The 12,022-nt window shown below is 58.6% G+C and overlaps 2 protein-coding genes across 4 annotated transcripts in view; both read right to left on the reverse strand.

Annotated features, from left to right (window-relative positions):
* Positions 1–4,812, reverse strand: part of LOC122475061 (F-box/WD repeat-containing protein 12-like) — a 46,674-nt gene extending 41,862 nt beyond the window's left edge. The window contains exons 1-2 of one of the 2 annotated variants that reach the window (XM_043566711.1): positions 4,715–4,812; positions 513–550 (exon numbers count right to left, since the gene is read on the reverse strand). Coding sequence is in view for 1 of the 2 variants with exons in the window: in XM_043566710.1 (XP_043422645.1) it covers positions 513–550; positions 3,248–3,454 (245 nt within the window). In the remaining variant the exon portion in view is untranslated. Of the gene's footprint in view, positions 1–512; positions 551–3,247; positions 3,472–4,714 lie in introns of those variants that run through there. The other variant, XM_043566710.1, reaches the window with a different exon arrangement.
* On the reverse strand, positions 4,641–11,797 carry CDK20 (cyclin dependent kinase 20). Of its 2 annotated transcripts, none has more exons than XM_043566712.1 (8): positions 11,446–11,797; positions 10,904–11,017; positions 8,587–8,775; positions 8,254–8,375; positions 8,007–8,069; positions 7,224–7,347; positions 6,747–6,902; positions 4,641–5,620 (listed from the first exon to the last, which is right to left on the reverse strand). In XM_043566712.1, exons 1-8 carry the CDS (start codon positions 11,518–11,520, stop codon positions 5,423–5,425), a joined length of 1,041 nt encoding a protein of 346 aa, XP_043422647.1. In that variant the 5' UTR covers positions 11,521–11,797; the 3' UTR covers positions 4,641–5,422. The 2 variants fall into 2 exon arrangements, with proteins under 2 accessions (XP_043422647.1, XP_043422649.1); XM_043566714.1 differs by lacking the exon at positions 4,641–5,620 and adding an exon at positions 5,629–6,287 and having other exon boundaries at positions 11,446–11,785.
* Positions 11,798–12,022: the final 225 nt, after the last annotated feature.

Raw genomic sequence — 12,022 nt, forward strand, 5'->3', positions numbered from 1 at the left:
TCTGACTTTGGCTCAGGTCATGATCTCACAGTTCCTGAGTTCGAGCCCCGCATCGGGCTCTGTGCTGACAGCTTGGAGCCTGGAGCGTGCTTCATATTCTGTGTCTCCCTCTCTCTCCGCCCCTCCCCTGCTCACACTCTGTGTGTGTCTCTCTCAAAAATAAACAAACATTTAAGAAAATTTAAAAATAAAAAAATAAAAGTGGTTTGTTGATTTGTCTTCTATCAGCTGGCCACATGCATCTGCTGTACATATCTGCCCAAGTTTGGTACTCCTGATGCATGTCAATCTCCCATTCAATTAATAAAATCTCTTATATTTCAATATACTATAAAAAAAAAAGTATTCACTACATGCATGACAGGAGTAGTTCCCCACTGACAGGTGCTACGGATTGTCCTTTCTGATGTACTCAGTAGAGCCAGACACACGGTGCTCAAAACACTTACACGCTACACCCCTCACCTTCGCAGGACCCTCTCCTGCCCACGTTTGGCTCTTCCTTCACTTACCTCCACAGTTCCTTGGTCCCTGAAACCTCATTCCAGACCTAGAACAAGAGGACAGAGAAGTCTGGTCAGTCTGTATGCAGTTGGCACCTAACCTGCCAGGCACCGTAGACGGGACAGAGAGCTAGATCAGACTCAGTGCCTGTGGGCAAGAAAACTCACCCTGGGGAATCAGACATATGTGGACGACCCAATAAAAACAATCAAGAGTGAGAAAGGAGAGTATAACAATGTCGGTGGGGCTGAGGGGCTCAGAAGTGATTACTGACAAAATCCCCAATAGCTGAAGCATTCCAGGGAGAGAGAAAACTACTGGAGCAAAGACTGTGAAGTGAGAAGAAACCAGTGAGCATTCTGCCTTAAGTGGAGTAAAGGGTTCTGGGGAAAGGAGCTGGAAATCTGCTTAGAGCCAATTCGCAAAGTCGTAATGGCAAAACCAGTGAGAAGCCACTTGGCAATTGTGAATGAGGAGTGGCGGGGTAGCCTGTTCAGTTAGATCACTGGCTCCTTCGAGAAGGAAGAATTGGAAATGCGGGCAGGGCAACAGGCTCCAGAAAGGCTGCCGCAGCGGAGTAACTAGAGGCACTGGCCTGGAGGGTGTCCCAGAGACGCCAAGATGGTAGAACAGCCGTCTTGGGAGACGGTCAGCCCTGCTCCCATAAACCGCCCCCTGCAGAAGTATTTGAGAGAGGCTCGGGATCAGTCAGTCCTGATCTGAGGGAACCAGAGTGTCATGCCTGCCCTCACCCCGACCCACAGCTGCGTCCTGGGACGCCCTGGCCTCTCCAGCCAGGCCAGCCTGGATCCCGGAGCCCACACAGATTCCGAGGGAACCACTCTGGAGAGTTGCGTGTGGTCCAGACGCACTGAAGGCCCCATCCCAGAACCTGGCTGGCCAGTCCCTGGCAGAAGCAAACACCATCCTCGCAGCCCGGGCCCCCGCTCACACAGCCCTTGCTCACCTGCCGGATCAAAGTGCCTCGGTCTTTTTGGCAGGAATGTAAAGTTTATAATTTGCAGAAATCAAGCCAAGACAGTCAAGAGGATTTACGCATTTTCCTTTTATGGAGTTCCCAGTTCAAAGCCTAATTGAGACCTTAGTTCCCAAACACAGAGTATGATGTGCAATATAATCTGAAAAATGAATACTACCCACCCAGAGGACCCCTCTGTTAGATGCTGGCCTTCACGACAACACAGTGACGCAAGGATAACTGACTTCATCTTACCCGGCAGGGAAACCATGTCCCAGAGAAGCCTGTGCTGCCCAAGGGTACAAGTCGCCCTCCTTCCTAACTCTGCCCCTGCGCCATCCCTCGCCTGCTGCAGGGTTCCAGTCCCAGCCCTGTATGGGACTAGCTGGGTGGGACTGTCTCTTTATTGGTAAAAAAAAAAAAAGGGGGATGAAAACCCGGTATTTTACCTGACACATTTTAAATATAGTTATGGAATTCAAACACGAATCTGTCTATTGATCTTTCTGTAAAACGATATGATAATGTGCGACAATTAATAAGGAAAATCTTCAGGAGGGCCGCCTCGGTGGCTCAGGCAGTTAAATGTCTGCCTCGGGCTCAGGTCATGATCTCATGGTTTGGGAGTTCAACCCCACACCGGGCACTCTACTGTCAGCACAGAGCCCGCTTCAGATCCTTTCCGTCTCTGTCTGCCCCTTCCCCCTCACGCTCTCTCTCAAAATATACATAAACCTTAAAAACGAAAAAAGAAAAAGAAAATCCTCTGGAGGCCAGCAGGGGGGCTCTCAGGGCACAGCCCTGGTCAGTTGCAGACCCGGCCCCTTGCAAACCAATGCTAGTTTAGCTACTCCTTCACTGCCTCAGAGGGAGTAAGATTTCTCCCCACCCCACCTCCCAACAGCCCAGCAAAGGAGACTGTCACAGCCCAGCCAGGGAGAAGCCACCACACTTCCAGTCCCCAGTTGACTGCAATGGACTTTTAGTTCACAACAGCCCTCCCAGCCTCGCCTTCCTCTGTAAAAGAGCCTCTTCAGCTTTCTTCTCTGGACTATTGTTTTGCCAGGCCCCGATGGTCTTAAATTGCAATTCTCCGTTATTCCCAAACAAACCCATTTTTGCCGGTAAGATAACTGGCAGTTTTCTATCTAACGTTAACAAATGTATTTTAGGTTCCTTTATGAAATTCCCTGACTCGACAAGTATTTACAAAGGGCACGCTGGGTGCCAGAGACAGGATGCTGGCTGTCAGGCACGAATCCAGCGGGGGGAAAGCGGACATGAACTACATACACTATACCAGCAGTTAAGCTGTGCGGAGCCCTAGGAGGAGCCGGCGCAGGTGCACACGGGGCAGATGACAGCCAGGACCCAGGGGTGCGGGCGCCCTGACCCCAGGGGACTCACCACTCACAGGAAACTCTTGGCTTCCCAGACAAGACCCAGAGGGAAATTATAGAATGTTCCAGAAGAGGTGGGAGGGGCAAGGAAACAGGCCCCCCAAGCCCATCCAGGCAGTGAAAGCTGATGGCAGGGGGGCCGCAGCAGACCAGCGAACAGGGCTCTGGGGGTCCCCGGGGCGGCGGTTCACAGCACCCACACAAGCCTCCGGGTCACCACCGCGGCCTCAGCGCGCTCGGCCCACCACGGAATTGGCCGCCGGACGCCGCCCCCCAAACGGGGAAACTGAGGCCCAGAAAAGGGCCAGCCTTGGACACGCAGGAACCATAAAGCCAGCCCTGCCTCCCGGACAGGGCGCGCTACCTTGTCCACCTGGGCGGCGCAGAGCAGGTCTCGGGCCTCCAGGAAGGAGAAAACGTGCAGGAGCTCATGGAACCCAAGTTTCGGCTCCATCTCGCCCGCACCGCCCAGCCTCCGCCCTCCGGCCACGCCTTCCACGCGCTTCTGGCCTTCCGGCCAAACCCCGCCCATCCCTCCACGCTTCCGCCCCGAGGGCCAAACCCCGCCCATCACGCCGTGCTTCTGGCCCGCAGGCCGAGGAGCACGCCAAGATGCTTCCTTCCGCTCAGGACGGCCAAACCCCGCCCATCCCACCCCACTTCCGCCCCGCAGACTACACCCACCCAGTGCTCAATGCTTCCGTTCTGTTGGGTCAATCCTCTGCCAGCCTGCCAGCCCGCCAGCCCGCCAGCCCTCCGCCTTAAGCTGGAGCCAGTCGGCCCCGCTCCTCCCTGACCTTCCACTTGCCTCTGACCACCCTTGGCTCTCGCTCTGACCTTCACCCCTGCACTGACCCTCACGTTGGACATTGTGGTGGTCTTGAACCCAGCCCCTCCCAAGCCCTTGCTCTGGCCTTTGACTTCACTTTTGACCTGTCCTCCATTTCGGACCCTTGCCGCTCTCAACCTGGCCTTTGACATGGGCCACTCATTTACCAGATTCGGGCCTGCCCCTGGTCCTGGCACTCACCCTTGACCCTGACCCTCCTCCAACCTCGCCCTGCTCACAACCCTCAACCTTGCCATCCACGCTATCCTGAATCCCTACCCTCGACCCTGACACTCACTGTGACCATCACTGGGATCTTCACCCTGGCCTCACCTTTGCTTTCACAGTGACCCTCAGCCTCACTCTGACCTTGACATTCAAGGTGAGGTCAGGTTCAAGGGCAAGTTTAGAGTATCCTGTGGATGGAGTTTGTGGAGGGTCAGTGATCCAGACGTGGGTACAGGCTCAAATTTAAACGGAGCTGAGAGCTCCCAGAAATTAGCTAGACTGGAGCTTGGCATCGACAGAAGATGTGGCTGGACAAACAGGCAGAGGACAGATCCCTAAAACATCAGACCTCTCCCTGAAAGCAACGCTGTGTCTATTGTTTTGTATTTCCCCAGAAGCTTGGAGGCAATGCCTGGCAGTGTCACCTGTGCTCAGGGCTGACACGGGTTTAGCCACATGAAGAACAAAATGCACATTTTAAGAGTAAGAGATTGCTAAGGATATGTTTGTCTCTCTGGTCCGTTTTTAACTCTTCCTGAACCAGGACTGCACTGTCTCAACAGGCCCTATGAAAAGTCTTAGGTCTAACAGTGAGTCCTTCCCTGGTTTTTCTCTTCTGCCTTCTCTTAACCCTTTCATTTCTGTGTAGATTATAGAATCAGCTGATCAAAATTTATTAAGCAAGCAAACAAGAGCCAACTGGGCTTAAGTATTCGGATTTACTGAATTAACAAATGACTTCCAAGAATGCCTATCTCCTCACTTGCTCTGTACCTGAGTAAGGAGGTGGCACGTCTGGTCCTGGCTCACCCTTGTCCTCAGGGTAGAAATGCTGGTAAGTGGCTTGACCCCGATCGGTCCTGGGGCTTGAATTCTGCCACGGCACCTCCAAATGGGAGCCCCACTGCGTGAAGCCCCCAGGACCGGAGGAGCCGTGAGTGGAGCCGCATTCCTGGTGGCCACAGAGAAACAAGGGCCAGGAAACGATGCCTGCCACCTTGGCCACTTCCCTCGGTAGGAATGGAGGGGGGCTGACACCAGGCAGAACTACCTGGGCTTTTTACAATAAACCTCCAAAGTGAACTAGCTTTCAATGCCTCTGAAAACAAAATCAGTTTGCCCTCCCACTCGTGTTCCCACGTGAGGACACCTTACACTCTCTGCTCCCCTAGATGGCTCCACCAGGGCCATCCCTGACCGGGAAGGCAGGGCCTGCAACCAGCACCACGGCAGCCACAGCCACGGAGCTCACGGTCTCCCTCTGATGGGTCAGTTGGCAGCACGCACATGGGAGGCCAATGGCACCGGCTGTAGGTCCCCTCTGCTGGAGCCGGATGTCCTCATCCCCAGCCTGGGAGCAGACCAGGTGAGGGGTGGACCTAGTGAGGCCGTGTGGAGGCCACAGGAGGTCGGGTCAGGCTCAGCAGAGAAACAAGAAGCCGAGGGGGCTCTGGGGGACAGGACGGCAGGGCGGGCCCAGCGTCAGCCCTCCGGGATGAAGGGCCGAATCAGCTCCGGGTTCAACAGTGACTCTTCGAGAGGCCGGTCCACGTGGAAGTCATGGACGTGGGGAGGGCCCGGGTGGGCCTTGGGGGTGGGTCCCCCTGGGCGCTGGGGAATCGGCAGCTCCGAGGGGTGGGCAGGCAGGGGAGCCGTGAAGAAGTACTGATGCAGGAGGGCCTGCGGGCGGCAAGCAGGGGACAGAAGGCAATGAGTCACCTCCCCGTCCCAACCTCAGCTCACCTGCCTCTGAGGGAGGATGGAGCACTGCCCTGCCAAGGCTCGTTCCCACACCTGCTCCACAGCATCTCCACGTGCTCAGCACCTGAACACCGTTACAGGTTCTCGGGAGCCAGCAGGGGGCAGAACACAGAGCCTCCCCGTGAGTCTTCCCCAAGTCAGGGGTATGGGTGACAGACAAGACAGAGGAGAAAGGGACAGGGAGCGTCAGATGACTAGTGCTGTGTCAGAGCGACAGCGGAGATTGAGGGGACCAGAGAGGCTGCGGGCCTGCAGAGCAGTGCGGGCGAGCTCCAGGGAGGGGTGCTGGAGCAGAGATCCCAGAGGCGCACAGTTAAGGCCTGAGGACACACAGCAGGCCCGGGGCCCGGGGGCGGGGGGAGAGTGGCCAGGAGGGTCACAGAGGTGATGTCCCCCAGCATGTGATTGCTCGGAGAGGGAGCCACAGGAGAGCCCTGCTGGGGTCTGAGCTGGCCTGCCAGGGGAGGGTGCCCCGAAGAGACACAAGCAGGATCTGAGAGGCAGTGGTGTAGACAGGGAGGCGGGCAGGTGGCCTTGGTCCAGCAGCCTTGGTCCGCTGAGACGGCTCACCAGGGGCCTGCTAGTACTGGGGCGGGCAGGGCACGGGGACGGTGAGGCTGCGGCCACGGGTACACCCGAGAGAGGCTCCCACGTCCTGCCTCTCCTTCCCAGCCACACAACCCCCTTGGTCCTGCCTCTCCTTCCCAGCCACACAACCCCCTTCCAGGTCCCCCTCGCCAGACCTCTGCTCACCATTTCTCCCTGCAAAATGCCTCCCCAAGCTTAAACTGGCACCCCCCCCCCGCCAGAGTCAGTCCCACCTGCCCACCCCCAGGGCCCAGGAAGATGCCAGGCGTGTGCAGACGCAGAGTAAATATCCACTGGAGGGATGAGGCAGCCGGTCACCCACAACCCAGGCGCGCTCTCCGGCAAGGTGGCCATGCCTTCTACTGGGGTCCCCGCCTGCCCGTGGCCCCCCGGGTTCTGATGCCAGCCTGTCACAGGGCCCCGAGTGAGGAGGGTCAGGGAAACGGGGTCACCCTACCTGGGAGGCTGAGATGCGCTGGCGCGGAGGGTAGAGGAGGAACAGCCCCAGCAGGTCCAGGGCCTGGGGAGACGCGTCGGGCAGCACCTCCTCCAGGGGCACAGGCGCCTGCTCCTTGAAGGAGATCTTGTTGTAGTCGGGCAGCTCCGTGATCTCCTAGGACCATGGTCATCAGTCCGTGCGGCCGTGGCCCACCTGCTCACCGGTCATCCCACCCCCCACCCCCCCACGTCTCAGGCATGTGCACAAAGTGCCAGTGTGCCGGCAGGAGGGGAGGGACAGGACCCGGCTTCCTGCATCCAGCAGGGCAGGATGGGAGGAGCCGCCAAGAGAGGCCAGAACAGTGGTCTGGGGGGAGGGGAGGGGGCCAGGGAGGTGTGGAGCCACAAGGGAAAAGGCACAGAGGGTGGTCCTAGCTGTTGGGGGGAAGGAAAGACACCTGCCCCCACCCGTTCCCCGCTGGGAACCCCTGCAAACCGGCCAGACTTGAGGACTGGGGGTGCCCAGGATTCGAAGCACACAGCAAAGCTGCTCGATGTCATTCTCCCCAGGGAAGAGAGGGGATCCGTTCAACAATTCCCCCAGGATGCAGCCCACAGCCCTGCAGACACAGACCCAGACAGCTCAGAGATCCCACACCAGTTCGATCGCCTCACGCTATGACACAGATCTCCCCACACTGCACCCACACCCCATACTAGGGCCAAGGAACCACAGAATAGCACAGCGGCTGCGTACCTGAGGCTACAGACTCGTACACAAAACCCACAAGCCTAGAACACAGACCACGTCCCCCTCGCCAACACTGGCCTCAACCCTAGAAAACATAGCAACCCCCTCAGTGGTTCTGAGACTTCTCAGAGCCTCAGTTTCTGGGACACGCAGCCACCGTCTCCCACTCCTCACTTTCTGGGACAGACCTCCAAAATAGCCCCTAAATCTCAAGTGCCTAGGCATGGACAAACCATCCTACCCAAATAAAGGCTCAGAGCCTTCACACCCAGGCATATAACCACCCCCTGCCTACCAGATTAGAGGATCCATGCCTTGAGCCTCAACTACCTCCCTGACTCCAGCCCAGATGCTTCCCGCTCCCATCACACCTGACCCCCACCCAAGTGAAAACTGACCCCAAACTCCTCAGAGACTCCCCAACGAGGGAACACACCCCCAAGGCAACCTAGAGCTCACAGCACGAAGACGCCCCCAAATGGCTTAGCAACCCCACATTCCCCCGTGCCCAGCCCACAGAAGTCTCACCACAGGTCGACGCCCTGGTCATACTGGCGGGCACCATACAGGAGCTCCGGGGCTCGATACCACCTGGGAGGAGGGGGTGGGTACAGCCAGCTCGCTCGTCTGACGGAGGCTGCCCAGAAAGGTCACCCCCGCCCCACATCAGCCCCACAAGCAATGTCTGAACAGAAGGTCCAGAAGCATCTCATCCCGGTGAGAAGGTTGGGGCCTGTCCTCTGCCAACTCCTGCCTGGGAACTGGCCCTCCCTACCTGGTGGCCACCTGGTGTGTGTAGAGGCGGCTGCCATCTGGGGAGAAGACCCGGGCCAGGCCAAAGTCTGCTATCTTGAGCTGGCCTGAGGCACTGATGAGCAGGTTGGCCGGTTTCAGGTCCTGAAGACACCAAAGGGGGCATCAGTTCCTCCACACCCCTGGAGGACCTTGGGGCAGGAGGATGTGGCAGGCTAAGCACCCGGGTCAGCCCAGGCCCCACCCTCTCCAGGGCCACTGAGTCTGTGGTGTGGCCACACCACGGGTCCTGCCCCTCTGACCCCTCTTCAAGGGCTGGCCCGCAGGTCCCGCGGCAGCCCGTGCTGACACTGACCCGATGCACGATGTTGTTGGCGTGGCAGAATGCCACACCCTTGAGCAGCATCTGCAGGTAGCTCTTGACCTGTGCCTGGCCCAGGGGCCTCTGGGCGTGGCGCACCACCTCGGCCAGATCCGACAGCATGAACTCGAAGGCCAGCACAAAGCCTGCGCCGTGCGGGAACACGGCCTTCAGCTGCACCACCTGCGGGCAGGCATCCCGTCAGCCCTGGGACCCACATCACTCAGACCCGCTGGGGGACCCCAGCCCCGCCCCAGACAGAGGACCAGGCGGGTGGGTGATGTGAGACCTGAGCTCAGAACCAGGGATGTGGAACCCCCAGTTGTTCCCCTCTCCAGAGAGAAGATGGTCCCCATCTAACACTCCACTCACTCACTCACGGAAGAGGAGGTGGGAAGGTCACCCAGGGCAGTGACTGGGCATCCCCCCAGCCCAGGAACTGGAAAACCACCTGCAGTGTCCCCCCCTCCCACCCCCCGCCCCTCACTCACACTCACACACACAATACACACAGCGCACAGGTCTCCTCTGGGCTCCTCTAGGGCCATGAAACCCCAGCACCAGGAGAGCTGGACACACGTCACATACACTTCCTAAGGGACCACGGGTCAGAGGGGCCAGGCTGCACAACACGGAGCAGGAGCAAGGCCTGGCAGGGCCTGTGCTGTGCTCACGGCACAGGGAGACAGACAATTGAGCGAGCCAACGGCTGGGGTGTCCCGGTTCTGACGAGGACAGACAGAGTAAATAGGGCGAGGGGAGTCGGTAAGGCAGGGATGCGGGAAGGAGCACAGACAGAGGAGCACCAAGCACAAAGCCCTGGGGGCAGAGGGGACAGTGAGGCGGCAGGAGGGACACGGGCATGTAGGGTCCTTTACGGGAAGGACGTTGGCCCTGTGCTGAGGCCCGGACGGTACCCGTCACAGGGGACGCTTCAGAGGTCATGTAGGATGAAGAGGGGCTGCAGCTCTCGGTGTGAAGAAAAGCCAGTGGGCTTTTCAAGCTGGGAAGTGAAGGGTTTCATCCACACTTTTGGACGGTGGGGGGGGAGCACCAGCAAGGAAACGGCGCGGTCATTCGGGTCGGAGATGAGGGCAGCCTGGGCTCCACGCTGGGGCATCTGAAGGTGGGACCTCCAGGGCTGCTGACTCACAGATGGAGGGCCCGTGTCACCCTCCCATGTATGGGCTGTGTGTGCAAGCCCGTGGACCTTTTTTTTGTTTAATTTTCTTAATGTTTGTTTACTTTTGAGGGGAGGGGGAGGAGCAGAGAGATGGAGACAGAGGGTCTGAAGTAGGCTCTAAGCTGAGAGCAGCAAGCCCGTACGTGGGGCTTGAACTCACAAACCGTGAGATCACAACCTGAGCGAAGTCAGACACTCAACCGACTGAGCCACCCAGGTGCCCTGAGCCCGTGGACTTTTGTTGCTGGTTTTCAGAATTTGAAGATAGCACCCAATCATTCCCCAGGTCACACACATATACTCAAACACACAGAATTATAAAGAAAAAACAACAGAAGAAAAACCCTATCACCTACAATCAAACTTACAGCACATTCTAGCCGACTTTACAACAGACAGGGTACGTACAATCCCACACTCACATATAGGTACACATGTTTGTACAAAACTAGGGCGCAGAGTTTATGTGTTTTACAAGCAGTTTACAAAGTGCTTCTGTTACATAACCAACATGTCATGGACATCTCCAGAGGATAACAAGCAAGTCAGAGCAGGACAGGATACACCAGTCACCTGCCAGGGATGAGAGAGAGCACCGTGAAGAGCAACGGGGCTGGGGGGAAGTGCCCCTCCTCGCGTGCCCACAGCGCCTCCCAGCCCCATGGAGCAAGCCACGTGGGCCCTGCAGCCTCTGTCCATCTCCCCTGCAGCACTTAAATCATCAGAAGTCCACTCGGGGCCAACGCCCAGCACAGGGTAGGGCCCATGAGAGGACCCAAGGTTAGAACGTCCTCGATCAGACCCTGACCAAAGCCTCCCGGGACCAGCCGAGCGCCCACAAGCTGGCAGAGGGGAGATCCTGAAATGGGCCTGGCTGAGCAGCGGAGAACTCAGAATGACAAATACCTGAAACAGTTAACCCAGCCTGTGACCAGAACAGAAGCTCAATGGGTGGCAGTGATCATTATCATTAAAAATCACTAAATGCTTTATGGAAAGAAGTCAGTGAAGAAGAGAATGAGTAAGGGAAGAAAATCAGTGGGTAAGAGGGATGAGTGAGGAGTGAAGTTGATGGGTGGATGAGGTGGACAAGGGAAGGAGAGGCCCTCCAACCCCAGCCCCACTCACGTGCTGATTGTCCTCGATCTCCTGCAGGGCTTTGATCTCCCGCAAGGCCTGGTTGGGGATGCCATCCTCCAGACGCCGCAGGGCCACTTTCTTGAGGGCCACGATCTCCCCAGTCTGTGCAGAACAGAACGCAGACACTGCCACCCATCCCAGCCCAGGTGGGAAAGGGGCCGCGGGGACAGGAAAGGCGCCACCTGGGTGGGACGCAGAGGCCCAGGGGCCTCGTGGGGTGGGAAGGGAGGGAAATCAGGTACAGCCCGGGACCAGCTGTCCCAGCGCCGCGCAAACAGCTAAGAGGCTTTCAGGCCACGCTCCTCGGGCACTCTAGGCATAGCTGCTGTGGCCTCGCGGGTGGGTGGGAAGCTTGCAACCCGGACAGCCCCCACTGATGGGGGCCAAAGTGGTGGGCGCACACCACGAAGCGGGGCGAGGAGACAGGCGCAGCGGTGCACACGCGGGCAGGGGAAACGGTGGCGGGGGGTGGGGGGGAGCGTCCCTCGGCCAGGAACGGCTGCAGGCGGAGATCCCACGGCCCCGCTCACCTCCACGTGCTTGGCCTTGAAGACGATGCCGTGCGCGCCCTCCCCGATGCGGCCCAGGATGCAGTACTGGTCCATGCAGACCCTCCGCACGCCCCGCCCCTCCCCGCTGGAGTGACGCGGTTGCCTAGCAACGGGCTGCTTCCGGGAGCCGGGCCGGGCGGCCGACCGGAGCTGGGGACGGTGTCCGGGCGTCGTCTGCGCCTTCGCCGGTTCCCCGCGGTCCGGCCGCAGCGCGCTTCATTCGGGGGAAGCCATTGTGCGCGGAGGGCGCCAGCGCCGGGACGGGGAAACAATGGCGGACAGCTTCCCCTGCCCGCAGCTTCTGGACGTCACGTGACGTGCGACGCCAGGGACGCAGAGGGGGCGGGGCCGGGGCGGGGCTACGCGTCGGGGGCGGGGACTCCTGGTGACTGGGCGGGGCCAACTCCTCCCAGCCGTCCAGGGTTCCCCATCTGTAGCTGGAGATGCCAGCTTCAAGCTTACTCAGGAGTCAGTAAGGAAGGGAGCCCGGTTCAGGACCAAGTTGTGGAAGGAGCATCAACGGGGCCTCCCTTCTGGACGGTCAGCTGGGACCTTT

Source organism: Prionailurus bengalensis, chromosome D4 (assembly GCF_016509475.1).
Source record: "Prionailurus bengalensis isolate Pbe53 chromosome D4, Fcat_Pben_1.1_paternal_pri, whole genome shotgun sequence".
Lineage (NCBI taxonomy): Eukaryota > Metazoa > Chordata > Mammalia > Carnivora > Felidae > Prionailurus > Prionailurus bengalensis.